Consider the following 19,601-nt stretch of genomic DNA (forward strand, 5'->3'; position numbering starts at 1 on the left):
GGATGACCATGTGAACATCCATTATGATGCTTAAACATACAAAGAGAAGTGCCTCAGACAGGCAACACCTTTATTGCTTTAGACAGTTTGTGAGGGATGGAAATGTTTGGCCATTCTAAGGCTACTTGACCCATATTTCACTCTCGAAGTAACCAGAGGCTGATGCTGCTCTTCATACCTAAATGAATAGTGTTAGCTGTGAGGAGAGAGTTGAATGAACTCGGATTGTTTTCGTTGGAAAGACGGAGGCTGAGGGGAGACCTGATTGAGGTCTACAAAATTACAAGAGGTATAGACAGGGTGGATAGTCAGAAGCTATTTCCCAGGGTAGAAGACTCAATTACAAGGCGGCACAGATTCAAGGTGAGATGGGGAAAGTTTAGGGGAGATGTACGGGGAAGGTTTTTCACGCAGTAGGTGGTGGATACCTGGAACACGTTGCCAGTGAAGGTGGTGGAAGCAGGCATGATAGCAACATTTAAAATATATCTTGATAGACACATGAACAGAAAGGGGAATGGAGGGATAGAGATCGTTTGGGTAATAAGTAGTCGGTGTAAATAAGGAATGTGGATCAGCGCAGGCTTAGTGGGTCGAAGGCCTGTTCCTATGCTGTAATGTTCTCTCTTCTTTGAATCAGCAATTTCAGCCATGGGGCAGGTACGTGACTGAATCCCAAAATCCAGGAGTTGTTGTCAGTGATGCTTCACTGGCGTTGCATCTTGCTGCCTGCCTCAACAGCATCGAACGGTGTTACGTTGCTGCATTAACACGGTAGATGCAAAGTAAACTCTCCACAGATAGTTAATTCACTTCAACTCAAAGTAAAAACAGAAAATGCCAGAAACACTCAGTTGAGCATTCCCAGCATTTTCTGTTTTTATTCCCCATTTGCAGTATCCTGAGTGTTTGGCCTTTGTTCAAGTCTTTAAGTATTCTGTTAACAATGCACTAAGTGCTATTTACTGGCAATCAACCTCTTGCAGTGATAATTAACTGTTACACTATTAACTATTCTGACATCACAACAGCAAATCCACTTCAAAAGTACTTCATTGGCTGTAAAATGCTTTGGGCTTTGAGATTGTTTTGGTGTTTTAGTGTGGAATTTTATCACTTCATATTTTCATTGGTGTTAGGCATTTTAAGAATTATTATTATTTTTGTTTAGTTTTCATTTCCAACTCCTTTAAAAAAATTGTTCTTCTAATCCTAGCTTCATTTCCCTCATTTATTTTTTGTTCCCAATTTGACATTAAATTCACCCACTCCTTCGCACTACTAATTTAAAAATTGCTGAAATAAAGACATATTGTCAAAGTTTTTCACATTGCACTCATCAGGACAATCGCAAGAATATCGATGTCAGAGGAAGCATTAACCTCTTGCTGTATGAGAAGAGAGCACGCTTGATTGGCACGTGAACTCTGATTGGTAGAGGCGTTGCCATGAAGATTGCACCGGTTAATGGTGAGGGACAGTTAACTGCCAAGCATTAATGCGCAGGACCCTGTTCTTTGCAGACTGCGAGAACAGGTACACATATTGCATCTGTTTCAGCTAAGCAGCAGAAGTGATGGCCATTCGCTGGTTCATTTCTCAAGGAAATACATTGACCAATCAAAGTTCTAAATTTTCAAACAATGCTTAGTATTCAAATGGATCAAGTGTATATTCAATGCAGTGAAGCAAGAAGAATTGTGTAGTGGAGCATGATGTATTTCATTAAGTTGGTGTACAGTAGGTTCTCTATGTTAAAGTCTGAGGTCTCACTGTTGGTATTGGATTAGAATTGTAAGGAACCTTGGTTAGATGACATTTGCAGTGCACAGTTCTGGCTAAATTCTAAAAAATATATTAAGGTAGTACAAAAGAGATGTAACACCCATCAGGAAAAACTGAACCAGCTGAGGTACTTTTCTTTAGAACAGAGAAGGCTAAAGTGTGGCCTAATCGAGGGCATTAAGATTAAGACAGGGTTTGAAAGGGCAGACATGGGGAGGTGGGAAAACCAAAGCCAGTGGCTGTCAATAGAAACTAGTCACCTAATAAATCAAATAGGGAATCCCTGAGAAACTTAACTCAGAGGGCGGTTAGAATGGAACTCACTATAGAGAGCAGTTGATGCAAATAGCACAGAAAGCACAAAGCAGATAAACATATGCAGAATAAAAGGAATAGAAATATATGCTAAGAGGATAGCTGGATGAATCTCGTGTGGAGCCTAAACACTGACAGGGACCAGTTGGGCTGAATGGATTGCTTCTGTGCTGTAAGGTCACTGTCATTTGTTATGTATCCAAGAGTGTTGGTTGGCTTACAGGAACAGTTGGTGACACCGAGCCCCAGTGCAATAGCTAGCGTAAAACCCAGAAACATAATTTAAGGACTTACCACTAGGTTTCCAATCACCATGACCAGCATGAAGACAAGGATGCACAAGGGCTGCCCGGCCACCTCCATACAATCCCACATGGTTTCGATCCACTCGCCGCATAGAACCCGGAAAACGATGAGGAAGGAATGGAAGAAGTCTTTCATGTGCCAGCGTGGGAGCTTGCATTTGTCGGGGATCCGGCAAACATCCTCGTTATACCTTTTGCCAAAAAGCTGCATCCCAACTACTGCAAAGATAAAGACAATGATGGCCAGGACAAGGGTCAGGTTGCCCAAAGCGCCCATCGAATTACCAATGATCTTGATGAGCGTGTTGAGGGTGGGCCATGATTTTGCCAGCTTGAAGACTCTGAGCTGTGAAGTACGATTGGAAAAAAAATTGCATTAGTCAATGTAGGGTCACTGGGTAACAATTAACCACAATGAATGAGTGAAGTGGAAAGAATGTTTAATGGATGTTTTCCAATGAATTGAAGCTCACAGCCTGTCAACAAGTCGACTGAAAGCCTGAAGTCGATTATCTTCAAATCTGATTGTGTGTTCAATTGCAGATAAGTGCATTAGATTCTATTCATTGGATTGGGTAGTTAGAAGGCAATCATAAAACCATAAGGAATAAGGGCTGGAACGCCCTCTGAAATAGCCGAGCGATTCACTCAATTTCAGGGCAATGAAGGGATGAGCAATAAATGTTGGCCTTATCAGCGATGGCCACATCCCATGAATGAAGAAAGAAAATTTGTCTCTTCAAGCCTGTTGCATACAAGATCCTGGCTGATCTTCTATCTCACCTCAACCTTCCTCAGTATCCCGCTATTCCTTAATTCTCTCAGTATATTCAGCCATTTCTTGATATCAAGTGGAGTGAATTGAATTGGCTGTAGACTGGCATCAGTGATTCTGATTCCAGAGGAGGTCGAGACAGACAATCTGCTCGACACTTCCTGTTGGAAGATTATTGCAAATGCTTCAGCCTTATCTTTTGTATTGGTGTGCTGGGCCCCTCCATCATTTGAGGATGGGGATATTTGTGGAACCTCCTCCCCAGTGAGTTGTTTAATTGTCCACCACCAATCATGGCTGGATGTGGCAGGACTCCAGAGCTTAAATTTGATGCGTTTCTTGTGGAATGGCTTAACTCTGTCTATCACTTGCTGCTTATGTTGTTTGGCACACAAGTAGCCCTGTGTTGTAGCTTCACCAGAATGCTACCTCATTTTGCGGTATGCCTGATGTTGCTCCTGGCATGCCATCCTGCACTCTTCATTGAACCAGGGTTGACCCCCTGGCTGGGTGGTAATGGTAGAGTGGGGGATATGCTGGGCCATGAGGTTGCAGACTGTGGTTGAATACAATCTGCTCCTGCTGATGGCCCACAGCGCCTTATGGATGCCCAGTCTTGAGTTGCTAGGTCTGTTCGAAGTCTGTCCCATTTAGGACAGTGGTGGTGACACAGAACACGATGGAGGGTATCCTCAATGTGAAGTCAGGATTTTGGGGGTAATTCTCAGATCCACATTCGCCGAGAGAGAATAACAAAGCGGGCGGAAAATCGAATCAGGAAAGGCGATTCTCTCCGGAGAAATCGCAGTTCCCGATTTTCAATGCCCCTTGTCGGGTGCCGTCACAGGATTCATGGCCACAAAGAGTGAGAACCTCATTTTAATGGATTTAAACTAATTTGAATATGATTAGAGACCCCCACACCCCCCGCCATATAACCGCCCCTCACTGAATATTGAAACCTCGCCGATGTGACGTCCGGTCAGCAAGGATTAGAAGAGCTTTTTAAAACTGAGATCCAGTTGAGGGGATCCCTCCGGGGACACAAAGGTAGGGATGGCGCCCTGGGGAGAAGGCCATGGCCGGGAAGTGCCCTGGCATTTTCCCCCTGGCACTGTCCCCTTGCACAGGTAGTGCCAATATGGCAACGCCAACCTGTGCTGTGGCAGTGCCAGGGAGCGGCCTCTGGGCAGCCACGTTGGGGAGGGTGGTTATATGTGGTCTCAGGGGGAAGAGCCATTGAGGGGGGTATTTTCAGGCACGGGGTAGGGTGTGGGGAGTGGGCAGTGAGGGGGTGGGAATGCTGGCGATACTTCCGCGGTGGGTGGTGGGGTGGTGGAGGAGAGCCTGATGATTGAGGGCTGGGGGGATGAGCCCGGTGATTGTAGGCATATGGAGGGAAGGCATTGATGTTCAGTTTTGATCGACGCGCTCTTTGAGATGGCGACCTGATTTCTGTGGAGCCTATCTTGCCAGCTCTTTCAGGACGCACTCCACGCCAGACGGCATAAACCACAGCTCAGAGAAGCTCAAGATCTGGAGAGGAAACTGGACAGCGACATGCTGGTTTTCAGTCAGAGCTGACACTGAAAAAATATATGATTCTGCCTTCGTCTTCAGAAGGACTGTGCGGTGGTCACGCCTACCGACACTGTCATGAGCAGATGCATCTGCGGCAGGCAGGCTGGTGAGGATGAGGTCAAGTAGGTTTTTCCCTCTTGTTCATTCCTCACCACCTGATGCAGTCACAGGTTAGTAGCTATGTCCTTTAGGACCCGGTCAGCTCGGTCTGTGGTGAAGTCCCCCACCCAGAGCATATTCTGCGCCCTCATCACCCTCAGTGCTTCCTCTAAGTGGTGTTCAATATGGAGGAGCACTGATTCATTAGCTGAGGGCGGCTGGTATGTGGTAATCAGCAGGAGGTTTCCTTGCTCATGTTTAACCTGAAGCCATGAGGCTTCACGGGGTCCGGAGTGGATGTTGAGGACTCCCAGGGCAACTCCTTCCCGACAGTACACCACTGTGCCGCCACCTCTGCTGGGCCTGTCCTGCCGGTGAGACAGGACATACCCAGGAATGGTGATAATGGTGTCTGGGACATAGTCTGTAAGGTATGATTCTGTGAGTCAGGCGTTGCTTAACTAGTCTGTGAGACAGATCTCCAACTTTGGCACAAACCCTCAGATGTTAGGAGGGCTTTGCATGGTCCACATGGCTGGGTTTACCATCGCCATTTCTGGCGCCTAGGTTGATGCTGGGTGGTCCGTCTGATTTCATTGACTTTGCAGCGGTTTGGTAAAACTAAGTGGCTCGCTGGGCCATTTCAGAGGGACATTTAGGAGTCACCCACATTGCTGTGAGTCTGGAGTCACATGTAGACCAAGCCAGGGTGGGAAGAGCAGATTTCCTTCACTAAAGGGCATCGGTGAACCAGATGGGCTTCTACAACAATCGACAATTGTCTCATGGTCATTTGACTTTTAATTCCAGATTTCTATTGGGTGGGATTTTCTCAGAATTTGTCAGAGTATTAGGCTCTGACTGAAGCCGGCATGAATCTCTCGATGCATTGCTCAGTTTTCAGACAAGATTTTCTGGCACTCTGACAAAAATAAAATCAAGTGGCATGCTTTACATAAGACCATAAGACATAGGAGCAGAATTAGGCCACTCGGCCCATCGAGTCTGCTCCGCCATCCAATCATGGCTGATATTTTCTCATCCCCATTCTCCTGCCTTCTCCCCAGAACCCCTGATCTCCTTATTAATCAAGAACCTATCTATCTCTGTCTCAAAGACACTCCAGACATTTGGCCTCCACAGCCTTCTGCGGCAAAGAGTTCCACAGATTCACCACCCTCTGGCTGAAGAAATTGCTCCTCATCTCGGTTTTAAAGGATCGTTCCTTTAGTTTGAGATTGCGTCCTCTGCTTCTAGTTGTTCCTACAAGTGGAAACATCCACTCCAGTCCACTCTATCCAGGCCTCGCAAAATCCTGTAAGTTTCAATAAGATCCCCCCTCATCCTTCTAAATTCCAACGAGTACAGACCCAGAGTCCTCAACCATTCCTCATATGACAAGCTCTTCATTCCAAGGATCATTCTTGTGAACCTCCTCTGGACCGTTTCCAAGGCTAACACAACCTTCCTTAGATACGGGGCCCAAAACTGCTCACAATACTCCAAATGGGGTCTGACCAAAGCCTTATACAGCCTGAGAATTACATCCCTGGTCTTGTTTTCTGGCCCTCTCGATATGAATGCTAACATTGCATTTGCCTTCCTAACTGGCGACTGAACCTGCATGTTAACCTGAAGAGAACCTTGAACAAGGACTCCCAAGCCCCTTTGTGCTTCTGATTTCCTCAGCATTTCCACATTTAGAAAATAGTCTATGCCTCCATTCCTCTTTCCAAAGTGCAGTCTGATGGGGCAGGGCCTGATGGAGCCGGCAAGGTTGGTTCCAGAGATCGGGGTGCCATCTTTAATGGGTGCCCCAATCAAAACTGCCCCCCCCCCCCCCCAGCCCCTCCCCACCTTGATCAGGGGCACTCTACACCCCCCCCCCCACCCCTACCCACAGCCACCACAGCAGTATCGGTACCGCTCCTCCCACTCAGTGCCTGCTCCCACCTACTGCTCGCTCCCCCCTCGATGACCGTTCCACCCCATCACTGCAAGTCGACTCCTCAATGGCCACTCCCCCGTCACTGTCAAATCTCCCCTTTCAAAGGCCTCGATGCTCTTCAACCCCCACCATACACAACAGGACGCCTGCAATTGGGTTCTCTAGAGGGCTTACCCCAGCATTGCCCCAGCAGAGGTTTGCACAGGCCGTCACTGCCAACCTGTGCCAGTGGGCAGTGCCAGGGCAGTGTCAGGGACAGGCATGCCCTTCTTCCCCCTGTGGACGATAGTGACGTTGGCGCCACAGGCGGGAATCCTTCGACTGTTTCCCGTCTTCCTAAAGGTGTTGTGTACCTCGCCAAACATGATGTGAATAGTCAGTGAGGGGTGGGGAGGGAAATCATGTGTCCTGGAGGCAAGAGCCTCGCTACATCACCGACGAGGAAAGGGGAAACAAAATCGGGAAAAGGTTTCTCGTCGGTGAGAATCCCTTTTCCCCACCCTGGTGAGATTTTGTGCCTGCGTGGGTGCCTGGAACTCGCTGCCGGAGGAGGTGGTGGAAGCAGGGGCGATAGTGACATTTAAGGGGCATCTTGACAAATACATGAATAGGATGGGAATAGAGGGATACGGACCCAGGAAGTGCAGAAGATTTTAGTTTAGACGGGCAGCATGGTCGGCACGGGCTTGGAGGGCCGAAGGGCCTGTTCCTGTGCTGTACTTTTCTTTGTTCTTTGTTGTCGTTCGCACTGTCAGCGACGCCGGCTGCAAAATAAGTTAAATTTCACCATCTGCTGTGGTGAGATTCGAACTCAAGACCCCAGAGTATTACCTTGAGCTCTGGATTACTCGTCGCGTGACAGTATCATTATGCCAGCCCCATGCCCCAGTGGAGTCTCAATTAGGCCAGGGGTGGGCTACACATCCGAGGCCTTGCCCACCCCGGCATAAAATTACCGTGTGGTCGGGTGAACGGGAACTCGGAGGGATTTCCGTCCGTTCAATTTCACGCCCCCCGCCCCCCCCACTCCCCGCTGTGCCCAAAAACCCACCTGTGAGGATGTGTAAAATTCTACCCAGGTTGGGGAAGCCCAGGTTGTTCTCCTTGGAATGAAGATGATGTGGGAGGATCTGATGGAGGTGTACAATATCATGACTGGCTTACAAAAGAGAGGATGATGTTTCAAGGTCTAGGGAACTCCAGTGTAAGGATTTTCCCCAAGAAAATCAGCACAGTGGGCTAAACAGCTGGCTTGTAATGCAGAACAAGGCAGCAGCGTGGGTTCTAATTCCCGTACCGGCCTCCCCGAACAGGCGCCGGAATGTGGCGACTAGGGACTTCTCACAGTAACTTCATTGAAGCCGACTCGTGACAATAAGCGGTTATTATTATGAGATGCTGGAGGCATGCGAGGGAGAGCTTTTTTTTTGTTTAAACGCAGCGACGGGTGGTGACCTGGAAACAGAGATGATCAATGACTTCAAAAGTCAATTGGATGGCAGGGCCAACTGGGTTACTCTGAAGGGTTGTATCTTTGCTGTGATGGTTCGGTAACTCAACCTCAACCATGCCCACCCCCGGCAGCACGGTAGCATAGTGGTTAGCACAGTTGCTTCACAGCTCCAGGGTCCCACGTTCAATTCCCGGCTAGGTAACTATCTGTGCGGAGTCTGCACATTCTTCCCGTGCCTGTGTGGGTTTCCTCTGGGTGCTCCGGTTTCCTCCCACAGTCCAAAGATGTGCGGGTTAGATAGGTGGATTGGACATGCTAAATTGCCCTTAGTGTCCAGAAATTATTAAGTGGGGGTTACTGGGTTACAGGGATAGGGTAGATACGTGGGCTTCAGTAGGGTGCTCTTTGTAAGGGCCGGTGCAGACTCGATGGGCCAAATAGAACATAAGAACTCGGAGCAGGAGTAGGCCATCTGGCCCCTCGAGCCTCCTCCACCATTCAATGAGATCATGGCTGATCTTTTGTGGACTCAGCTCCACCTTCCGGCCCGAACACCATAACCCTTAATCCCTTTATTCTTCAAAAAACTATCTATCTTTATCTTAAAAACATTTAATGAAGGAGCCTCTACTGCTTCACTGGATTCCATAGATTCCCAACCCTTTGGGTGAAGAGGTTTCTCCTAAACTCAGTCCTAAATCTACTTCCCCTTATTTTGAGGCTATGCCCCCTAGTTCTGCTTTCACCCGCCAGTGGAATCAACCTGCCCGCATCTATCCTATCTATTCCCTTCATAATTTTATATGTTTCTATAAGATCCCCACTCATCCTTCTAACTTCCAACGAGTACAGTCCCAGTCTACTCAACCTCTCCTCGTAATCCAACCCCTTCAGCTCTGGGTTTAACCTAGTGAATCTCCTCTGCACACCCTCCAGTGCCAGTACGTCCTTTCTCAAGTAAGGAGACCAAAACTGAACACAATACTCCAGGTGTGGCCTCACTAACACCTTATACAATTGCAGCATAACCTCCCTAGTCTTAAACTCCATCCCTCTAGCAATGAAGGACAAAATTCCATTTGCCTTCTTAATCACCTGTTGCACCTGTAAACTAACTTTTTGCGACTCATGCACTAGCACACCCAGGTCTCTCTGCACAGCAGCATGTTTTAATATTTTATCATTTAAATAATAATCCCTTTTGCTGTTATTCCTCCCAAAATAGATAACCTCACATTTGTCAACATTGTATTCCATCTGCCAGACCCTAGCCCATTCACTTAGCCTATCCAAATCCCTCTGCAGAATTCCTGTATCCTTTTTGCTTTACCACTTATCTCAGTGTCATCTGCAAACTTGGACACATTGCCCTTGGTCCCCAACTCCAAATCATCTATGTAAATTGTGAACAGTTGTGGGCCCAACACTGATCCCTGAGGGACACCACTAGCTACTGATTGCCAACCAGCGAAACACCCATTAATCCCCACTCTTTGCTTTCTATTAATTAACCAATCCTCTATCCATGCTACTACTTTCCTCTTAATGCCATGCATCTTTATCTTATGCAGCAACCTTTTGTGTGGCACCTTGTCAAAGGCTTTCTGGAAATCCAGATATACCACATCCATTGACTCCCCTCAAAAAATTCCACTAAATTAGTTAGGCACGACCTGCCCTTTATGAACCCATGCTGCGTCTGCCCAATGGGACAATTTCCATCCAGATGCCTCGTTATTTCTTCCTCGATGATAGATTCCAGCATTTTCCCTACTACCGAAGTTAAGCTACCTGGCCTATAATTACCCGCTTTCTGCCTACCTCCTTTTTTAAACAGTGGTGTCACATTTCCTAATTTCCAATCTGCCGGGACCACCCCAGAGTCTAGTGAATTTTGGTAAATTATCACTAGTGCATTTGCAATTTCCCTAGCCATCTCTTTTAGCACTTTGGGATGCATTCCATCAGAGCCAGGAGACTTGTCTACCTTTAGCCCCATTAGCTTGCCCAGCACTACCTCCTTGGTGATAACAATCCTCTCAAGGTCCTCACCTGCCATAGCCTCATTTCCATCAGTCACTGGCATGTTATTTGTGTCTTCCACTATGAAGTCCGACCCAAAAAAACTGTTCAGTTCCTCAGCCATTTCCTCATCTCCCATTATTAAATTTCCCTTCTCATCCTCTAAAGGACCTTAGCCACTCTTTTTTGTTTTATATGGCCTCCTTCTGCACTGTAAATTCATGGGGCGGGATTTTCCACTCCCGCGCCGTCGTGAATGCCGTTGAGGTTCACGACGGCGCGAAACTGCCCCTAGCCCGACCGATTCAGGGCCCGATAATGGGCTAGGAGCGGGGCCGCGTCATTTACACGCGCCAGGCCTTGTCGCCGCGTAAAGGCGGCGCCGCATACATGACGCGGCCGGCGCCGCATAACTGGCGTCACACGCGCATGCGTGGTTGCCGTCCTCTCCGAGTCCGCCCCGCAAGAAGATGGCAGACGGATCTTGCAGAGCTGCAGAAGGAAGGAGGTCCTCCTTCAGAGAGGACGGCCCGACGATCGGTGGGCACCGATCGTGGGCCACCCCACATTTGAGGTAGCCCCGGTGTAGGATCCCCCCCCCCTCCCCCCGCAGGCCGCACCCCCCAACGTTCCCGCGCTGTTCCCGATGGCAGCGACCAGGTGTGGACGGCGCCGGGGGGGAACCCGCTGTTTTGGGCTGGCCGCTCGGCCCATCCGGGCCTGAGAATAGCGGGGGTGCCGGAGAATCGCCATTTTGGGTGTCTCGGGCGATTCTCCGGCCTGCGGCCCGCGGAACACGACGGGGCCGTTCCCGCCGCTTGGGAGAATCGTGGGAGGGCGTCGGACGGGCACCACAGGAAATTTTGGCGGCCCAGGCGATTCTCCCAACCGGCGCGGGAGTGGAGAACAACAAACAAAGAACAAAGAAATGTACAGCACAGGAACAGGCCCTTCGGCCCTCCAAGCCCGTGCCGACCATGCTGCCCGACTAAACTACAATCTTCTACACTTCCTGGGTCCGTATCCTTCTATTCCCATCCTATTCATATATTTGTCAAGATGCCCCTTAAATGTCCCTATCGTCCCTGCTTCCACTACCTCCTCCGGTAGCGAGTTCCAGGCACCCACTACCCTCTGCGTAAAAAACTTGCCTCGTACATCTACTCTAAACCTTGCCCCTCTCACCTTAAACCTATGCCCCCTAGTAATTGACCCCTCTACCCTGGGGAAAAGCCTCTGACTATCCACTCTGTCTATGCCCCTCATAATTTTGTATACCTCTATCAGGTCGCCCCTCAACCTCCTTCGTTCCAGTGAGAACAAACCGAGTTTATTCAATCGCTCCTCATAGCTTATGCCCTCCATACCAGGCAACATCCTGGTAAATCTCTTCTGCGCCCTCTCTAAAGCCTCCACATCCTTCTGGTAGTGTGGCGACCAGAATTGAACACTATACTCCAAGTGTGGCCTAACTAAGGTTCTAAAATCGCCCATGATTCTATGCCCTTTGCCTCCATAAGACGATCCCCTTTTTTATCCCTAATCTGTTCTACCTTTTCTTCAGCCTATACTACTTATATAATTATACAGGTATTTGGGGGTTCCTTTTGTGTTACTCACTAATGATGCACTCTCGTTGGCTCACTTCTTCTTTTGTTCATTTCTCTTTCGATAAATGTTACCTTTTCTTTATCGTCATTGGTTTAGAATCCTGGAACTCCCTCCCTAACAGCACTGTGGGTGCACCTACACCACATGTACTGCAGCGGTTCAAGTCCTTGGGCGATATTCTCCGGAAACGGCACGATGTCTGACGACCGGCGCCCAAAACGGCACAAATCAGTCGGGCATCGCGCCGCCCCAAAAGGGCTAGGCGCGCGCCGGACGAATTTCCGCCCCGCCAGCTGGCGGAAAAGGCCTTTGGTGCCCCGCCAGCTGGCGCGGAAATGACATCTCCGGGCGGCGCATGCGCAGGAGCGTTAGCGGCCGCTGACGGCATTCCCGCGCATGCGCAGTGGAGGGAGTCTCTTCTGCCTCCACCATGGTGGAGACCGTGGCGGAGGCGGAAGGGAAAGAGTGCCCCCACGGCACAGTCCCGCCCGCGGATCGGTGGGCCCCAATCGCGGGCCAGGCCACCGTGGGGGCACCCCCAGGGGCCAGATCGCCCCGATGCCCCCCCAGCACCCCGGAGCCCGCCCGCGCCGCCTTGTCCCGCCGGTAAGGTAGGTGGTTTAATCTACGCCGGCGGAACAGGCATTTTAGTGGCGGGACTTCGGCCCATCCGGGCCGGAGAATCGCGGGGGGGGGGGGGGGGGGCCGCCAACTGGCGCGGCGTGATTCCCGCCCCCGCCGAATATCCGGTGGTGGAGAATTCGGCAACCAGCGGGGGCGGGATTTACGCCAGCCCCCGGCGATTCTACGACCTGGCGGGGGGGGGGGTCGGAGAATCTCGCCCCTTATCTGAAGAAGGATGTTCTTGTTATGGAGGGTGTGCAGCAAAATTTTATCAGGCTGATTCCCGAGATGGCGGGACTGTCATACGAGGGGAGACTAAGCCGTTTACCTTCACTGGAGTTTAGAAGAGTGAGAGGGGATCTCATGAAAACTTACAAAATTCAAACAGGATTAGACAGGGTAGATTCAGAAAGAATGTTCCTGATGGTGGGGGAGTCTAGAACTAGGAGTCGTAGTGTGAGGGAAAGGGGTAAACCTTTTAGGACTGAGGTGAGGAGAAATTTCTTCACCCAGAGAGTGAGAATCTTTGGAATTCACTACCACAAGAAGTACTTGAGATGAAAACATTGTGATTTCAAGAATGAATTAGATGCAGGTCTTGGGGCTGAAGGGACCAAGGGTATTGAATTTGATGATCAGCCATGACCTTAATGAATGGCGGAGCAAGCTCGAAGGGCCGAATGGCCTCCTCCTGTATCAGGCAGTTCACCACCACCTTCTCAAGGGAAATTGGGGATGGGCAATAAACGCTGGCCTTGCCCGCGAAGCCCACATCCTCGGAATAAATTATAGATATTTTTTAAATGGTTCAAACATTGAGAGATAATATGTTAATACTAATTATTAGTTTGGCTGAGATTTTCAAGGCCCGGGCTGTAAGGTAAATTGTGCAGATGATTTAAAAAAAAAATTATGTCTCTATTGAAATACTGTGAAAGCCTCAGTGGCCTCGAGCAGGTTCAAAGGGAACCCACCTATTGATATGTAATGGTGTATTCGATTAACATAACAGACAGTGTGTTAAGAGGTGACAGAAACACATCCGTATATCATGCAAATGCATTAGGCCTCCGGATCCCTGTGTAGTGCAGCAGTCGGCTAACACTGGCTAGCATGGATTCTTAAACACCAGAGAAAGACGGAGCTGTTGGTGATGTTTGCTTTAAGGTGGATCAAATAGCTGAAGATAACCCTCGCCCACGCCTCACCCACCTCCACTGGCCCCTGCAAATTGGCAGCAGGATTAGGAATTGATTGTGTATGTCCATTCTGCCCATTGGCATTGTAGCTTTAAGAATGGAGCAAAACATTTTCAAAACAAAGCAGGATTAGGAATTGACAATATATATATTTTTTTAATGTGAGAGTCGCTGGCGAGGCCAGCATCTGTTGCTCATCCCTAACTGTCCTTGGGAAGGAGGCTGTGAGCCACCATCTTGAACCGCTGCAGTTCCTGTGGTGCAGGCCCACCCCCGGAACAGGAATAGGCCATTCAGCTTCTTGAGCCAGTTCCACCAGTCAATCAGGTGTCAGCTGGCCCCAACTCCATTTCTTTGCCTTTGTTTCATATTCCTTGACTTCCTCACCGAAGAAATAATCCATCAATCCCCGACAAAAACAGAAAATGCTGCAAATACTCACCGGGTCAGGTAGAATCAAGAAAAGGACTCTCCAGCCGGACTGACAAGGGTTGTGGTCCTGATGGAAGGTCATTGACTTGACATGTTAACTCTGTTCCTCTCTCCACAGGTGCTGCCAGACCAGCTGGGTATTTTCAGCATTTTCTCTTTTTATTTCAGATTTCCAACATGTTACTCTTTTACCAATCTCACAGCTGAAAGATCCAACTGCTTCATTATCCACAGCTGTTTCAGGCAATTCCTGTGAAGCCAAGCTCTACAATTTAAGATGACAATATCTTATTCATTCACCAGAGGAAATAGGATTTCCTCAATTAACCTATCCAATCCTTTTTAACATTTTAAACACATCAATTAGATCATCCCTCAAACACCTACACTCAAGGGAACACAAGCCAAGTTCCTACAACCTGTCGAACATACAATCACATGAATTAGGAGCAAGAATAGGCCATTCGGCCCCTCGAGCCTGCTCGATAATTCAATAAGATCATGGCTGATGTGACTGTGACCTCAACTCCACATTCCATCTCCCCTCAGTAACCTTTGACTCCCTTGTTAGTCAAGGATCTATCCACCTCTGCCTTAAGTATGGTCAATGACCCAGCCTCCAGGGCTCTTCAATGAGAGTTCTAAAGATTCACAATCCTCTGAGGAGAACATTTTGAGTGCGATCCAACTAAATGGTAACCAAGTCCCATAGCGAGCGCGATTAGCCGCATGTTTCCCGGCACTTGCAACGCATGGCTATACAACGCCGGTCGCGGTAAATAAGCAGCCTCAGCAGGGAAGGCCACACATACCCCGTTTTCTACACCAAGGAGCTCTGCTCGCTCAGTGTATCGAGTGATCGGGACGCCATTTTTAAATGGAGTTCTAATTACCATGGCCCCTGAAGTGACACCTGACCCCCCCCAAGCCCAGGTTTGACCCCCAACCCCAGCCCGATCACCAGCACACAGAAAATACCAGCTTGGCACCTTGACATTGTCAACCTGGCACCCTTGCTGTGCTCCTGTCAGTTGGCAGTGCCACATGGGCACCCTGGAAGAGTCCGGCTGGCACCCAGGTGGCACTGCCAAAGTTACCAGGTTGTACAAGCATTGCGAGGGTACCACCTTGCCCAAAGGGCATGCACCTGGGGGCCCCCAATCCCCTGGGAGACCCCCATGAGTGCAGTTCCATCTGGTCCCCGTTTGTGGGGACTAGTGCTGAATGGCGCTCGTCCTTAGGCTCCAAGGCGAAGGAGATAGATCCCAACGCCTCGGTTACTTTAAAGTGAGACTGTCTCACTTTAATATGCAGATTTGCTAAAAGGTGATCCCGCCCACAATTGGCGGAATTTACATCGCAATGTCTCGCGAGATTGCGTTAGGTCTTGCGGACGTTGCGAACCAGGTGGATCCTGGGAGCGGGGTCTCTCAGCTTCTATCACTCATGGTCCGCCGCGGCTAGCTGCTTTTCGGGTGCAGCGTGGCCGTTGGATCGCATGCTACTTCTCATCTCTGTCCAGGGAGCACTGCCAAGGGCCCGCTGGGGAAGCTCCATTGTGGGGGTCCCCCTTATCTGTGGAGGGCCTGAGGGGGGGGAATCCCTTCTGGGTGTGGGGTCTCAATGTCCATGGAGGGGTTCCTGTGTCCGTTGGGAGGTATTGATGTCGTTGGGGGTGTTCCTGTGTCCGTGGAAGTCTCAACATGAAAATGAAAATCGCTTATTGTCACAAGTAGGCTTCAATGAAGTTACTGTGAAAAACCCCTAGTCGCCACATTCCGGCGCCTGTTTGGGGAGGCTGGCACCGGAATCCTTGGGGAAGAGGGTTTCCCGTGTCCGTGAGGGGTCTCGATGTCTGTGGAGGGGAGGGGGGGGTAATATCCCCATGTCTGTGTGGGGTTTCACTTCAATGTTGCTGGCTTTCCTAGGCTCTGCCCCTCCAGCTGATTGTGTGTATCTAGCTGTTCAATACGTGAGCGACGCCGACTAGGGAGCCTGCGAGCTTCACACCGGTCCTCCCGTCTGAGCCAACACGCTGTGCATTTTTGGGAGAGTTCCGCCCCTTATGCTTTAATAAGATCACCTCAATCTTCTCAACTCCAATGGATAAGGGCCCAACTTGTCCAATCTTTCATTGTAAGATAGTCCCCCCACCCCAGTTATCGGTCAGGTAAACCCTCTCTGAATTGTTTTGAAAGCATTTATGTCCTTTCTTAAATCAGGGGAGCAAAACTTGCACAGTGCTCTCGATGTGGTCTCACAAATACGCAGTTCCCATGAGTTAACCCTCTGAGCCCTTACTATACTGAGGAATTGTTCTGCAGCATTAATGAGTTTTTGCAAATAATTCTCCAGTATTAACATCACTTTGGGAATGCTGTTAACACTTTACCCTAGGCAACCAGGAATGGGAAAATGGTGGATTGCCACCTCTGATCGAAGTTGTCCCATTCTCGTTGCTCTGCAATAGTACCACATCCAATACAACAACAACTTGCTGTCACAGCGCACCGTTAGTGTGGCAATATGTCCAAAGTTGTTTTGCGCGAGTGTAATCAACCCACACAACCCCCCACTCCGCAAGGTTACTGGGATATGGTGCAAAAGGATCCAATTGCCCTCCAATTCTGAGCCGTGTACCAAGTGCGACGGTCATCTTAATTTGAACTCCTGTCGACAATCTCTCACAGAAACAGAAAAGCAACTGACCACTCCCTGTGGCAGTGAGTTCCTCATCAGGGCCACTCTCTGAACAAAGGCACTTCTCCTGAATTCGCTGTTGGATCGACCACTGACTCTCTCGTATCTCGGTCTAATCTCACCTGAAAGTGGGAATATCTCCTCCACACCTGCCCTATCAAACCCTTTGATAATACTGAAAACCTGTCAGCCTTCCCTTTTCTGGAGAAAATGCCCCAATTGTTCCTGAAAGGATTACTCTCTTAGATCACATGTCATCTTTGCATGCCTTTCTGTTTTGAACCGACGGAGGCCCAGAAGTGTTCACCGCACTCCAAGTGTAGATGGTTCAAAGGAGTAACTTTGCTGACTCAGATCCTCTGCGCTTTGAGTGTGAATGGTGGGCCGTGTAATCAGGTGAATTAGCTGCAATTAAAAAATTTAAAAGAGCCAATACCAGTCTGAAAGAACGCAACACAGTCAGGCCATCCACTCGTGCTAGGCCCAGCTCGATCAAGCTCAGGCAGACAATGATGCTGTCAAATATGTTCCAACCCTGCTGGAAGTAGTAGTACGGGTCCAAGGCAATGATTTTTAAGACCATCTCGGCTGTGAAAATGGCGGTGAAGACCTGCAGGAAACAAAACGTTGTGTCAGAGCAGCAATAGGCATCACCCAGCCCCCGCTCCCCCCCCCCCCCCCCTCCCATACCCCACCAACCATTGTACCCCTCCCCCTCCCCAACGCACCCACTCACCTTCCCTCCTGGGGCAACTCCCAGCCTGACTCAACACTATTCTTAGATGCGAGGCAGGATGCATCATCCCCACACAGGGTGGGGGGGCACTGTCAGCTGCTGGGTATTCACAGCTCCAGGAATTTATACTCATTTGTTTTCCAGGATGAAGGAGTCTCACGCAGTCTTACTTCTATTGGTGACAATTATCTCCCCGCACAAGGAAACAAAAATTAATCAAAGCAGAGCGGTCAGGCTAAATATTTACTACTCAAGCTGTGACCACCCTGCCAATCAACAGTTTTACCAACACCAGAAGAATTTACTCTTTCACCATGGGAGCAAATGCAGCCGGCCAATCGGTGCTCAGCACTGCCACTGAGGAGACTGGGGCTGCTGCGTCAAGGCATCCCCCAGAGACCCAGGAATGCAGAGACAGGCTGCAGCTCGGTAATGTGGGGTGGTGGAGGAGAGGGGGCTCATGGGGTCGGGGCTACAGGGAGGGGTGGTGGAGCATCAGCAGCAAGGGTATGGAGATGGCTCCCAATGGGGTCTCCATCCTCCCCAGATTCAGCCTCTTGACCAGGCACTGAGTACCTTTGATCGAGGGAACCCACCCCCCCTCGTCATTGAGGTCACAGGCGACCCGCATGGTTCCCCTATGTGCACGCCGCTTAGCATATCTGCAGCTGGATTAATAAAAGTGGCAGCGGGGTGAGGTGCTTCAGGAGTCATTATTAACCACTTAAGGGCCTCGATTGTTGGTGGGGCAGGAGGGTCAAACATGGACATTCTTGCGCAGAACCGCATTCTGGTGGAGGTGGAAATGTAGTGGGAATCGGATAGGCCACCGCCCTACCAAACTACAGGATTTTCCCCCACTCCAAGCTCACCACCAGCCAGAGAACATTCCACACATACACACAACCGCACACATACACACAAAATCACACACATACACACAACCACACACATACACACAACCACACACATACACACAACCACACACATACACACAAAATCACACACATACACACAAAATCACACACAGACAAACTCCCGCACAAACTGACAAAATCACGCACAGACAAACTCACGCACAGACAAAATCACGCACAGACAAACTCACGCACATACAGACAAAATCACACACATACAGACAAACTCACACACATACAGACAAAATCACACACATACACACAACTGCACACATACACACAAAATCACACATACTGACAAATTCACACACAAACAGACAAACTCACACACATACAGACAAACTCACACACATACAGACAAACTCACACACATACACACAAAATCACACACATACACACAACCACACACATACACACACCGCACACATACACAAAATCACACACATACACACAACCACACACATACACACAACCACACACATACACACAACCACACACATACACACACCACACACAATCACAAAATCACACACATACACACAACACACAGACACACAACCACAAACATACACACAAAACCACACACATACACACAACCACACGCATACACACACAACCACACACATACACACACATACATGCAATCACACACATACACGCAATCACACACATGCACTCAATCACACACATACACACACACACACAATCACTCACATACACACAAATTCACACATATACACACAATCATACACATACACACAACCACTCACATACACACACAACCACACACATACACAAAATCAGACACATATAAACAACCAGACACATCCACACAACAATACATACACACAACCACAATCATAGACATACATTTACAACCACACACATACACACAACCACACACATACACACAAAACCACACACATACACACATCCTCCCCATGTGTGCGTGGGTTTCCTCCGGGTGCTCCGGTTTCCTCCCACAGTCCAAAGATGTGCAGGTTAGGTGGATTGGCCATGATAAATTGCCCTTAATATCCAAAATTGCCCTTAGTGTTGGGTGGGGTTACTGGGTTATGGGGATAGGGTGGAGGTGTTG

The 19,601-nt window shown here is 49.1% G+C and overlaps 1 protein-coding gene across 3 annotated transcripts in view; it reads right to left on the reverse strand.

The window, feature by feature from the left end:
* Positions 1 to 19,601, reverse strand: part of LOC140424757 (sodium channel protein type 1 subunit alpha-like) — a 702,944-nt gene that overhangs the window by 153,030 nt on the left and 530,313 nt on the right. For all 3 annotated transcript variants that reach the window (XM_072508138.1, XM_072508136.1, XM_072508137.1), the window contains 2 exons: positions 17,286 to 17,459; positions 2,395 to 2,751 (listed from right to left, as the gene is read on the reverse strand). In XM_072508138.1, coding sequence (XP_072364239.1) covers positions 2,395 to 2,751; positions 17,286 to 17,459 — 531 coding nt within the window. The remainder of the gene's footprint in view (positions 1 to 2,394; positions 2,752 to 17,285; positions 17,460 to 19,601) is intronic.

The sequence above is a fragment of the Scyliorhinus torazame genome, chromosome 6 (assembly GCF_047496885.1).
Source record: "Scyliorhinus torazame isolate Kashiwa2021f chromosome 6, sScyTor2.1, whole genome shotgun sequence".
Lineage (NCBI taxonomy): Eukaryota > Metazoa > Chordata > Chondrichthyes > Carcharhiniformes > Scyliorhinidae > Scyliorhinus > Scyliorhinus torazame.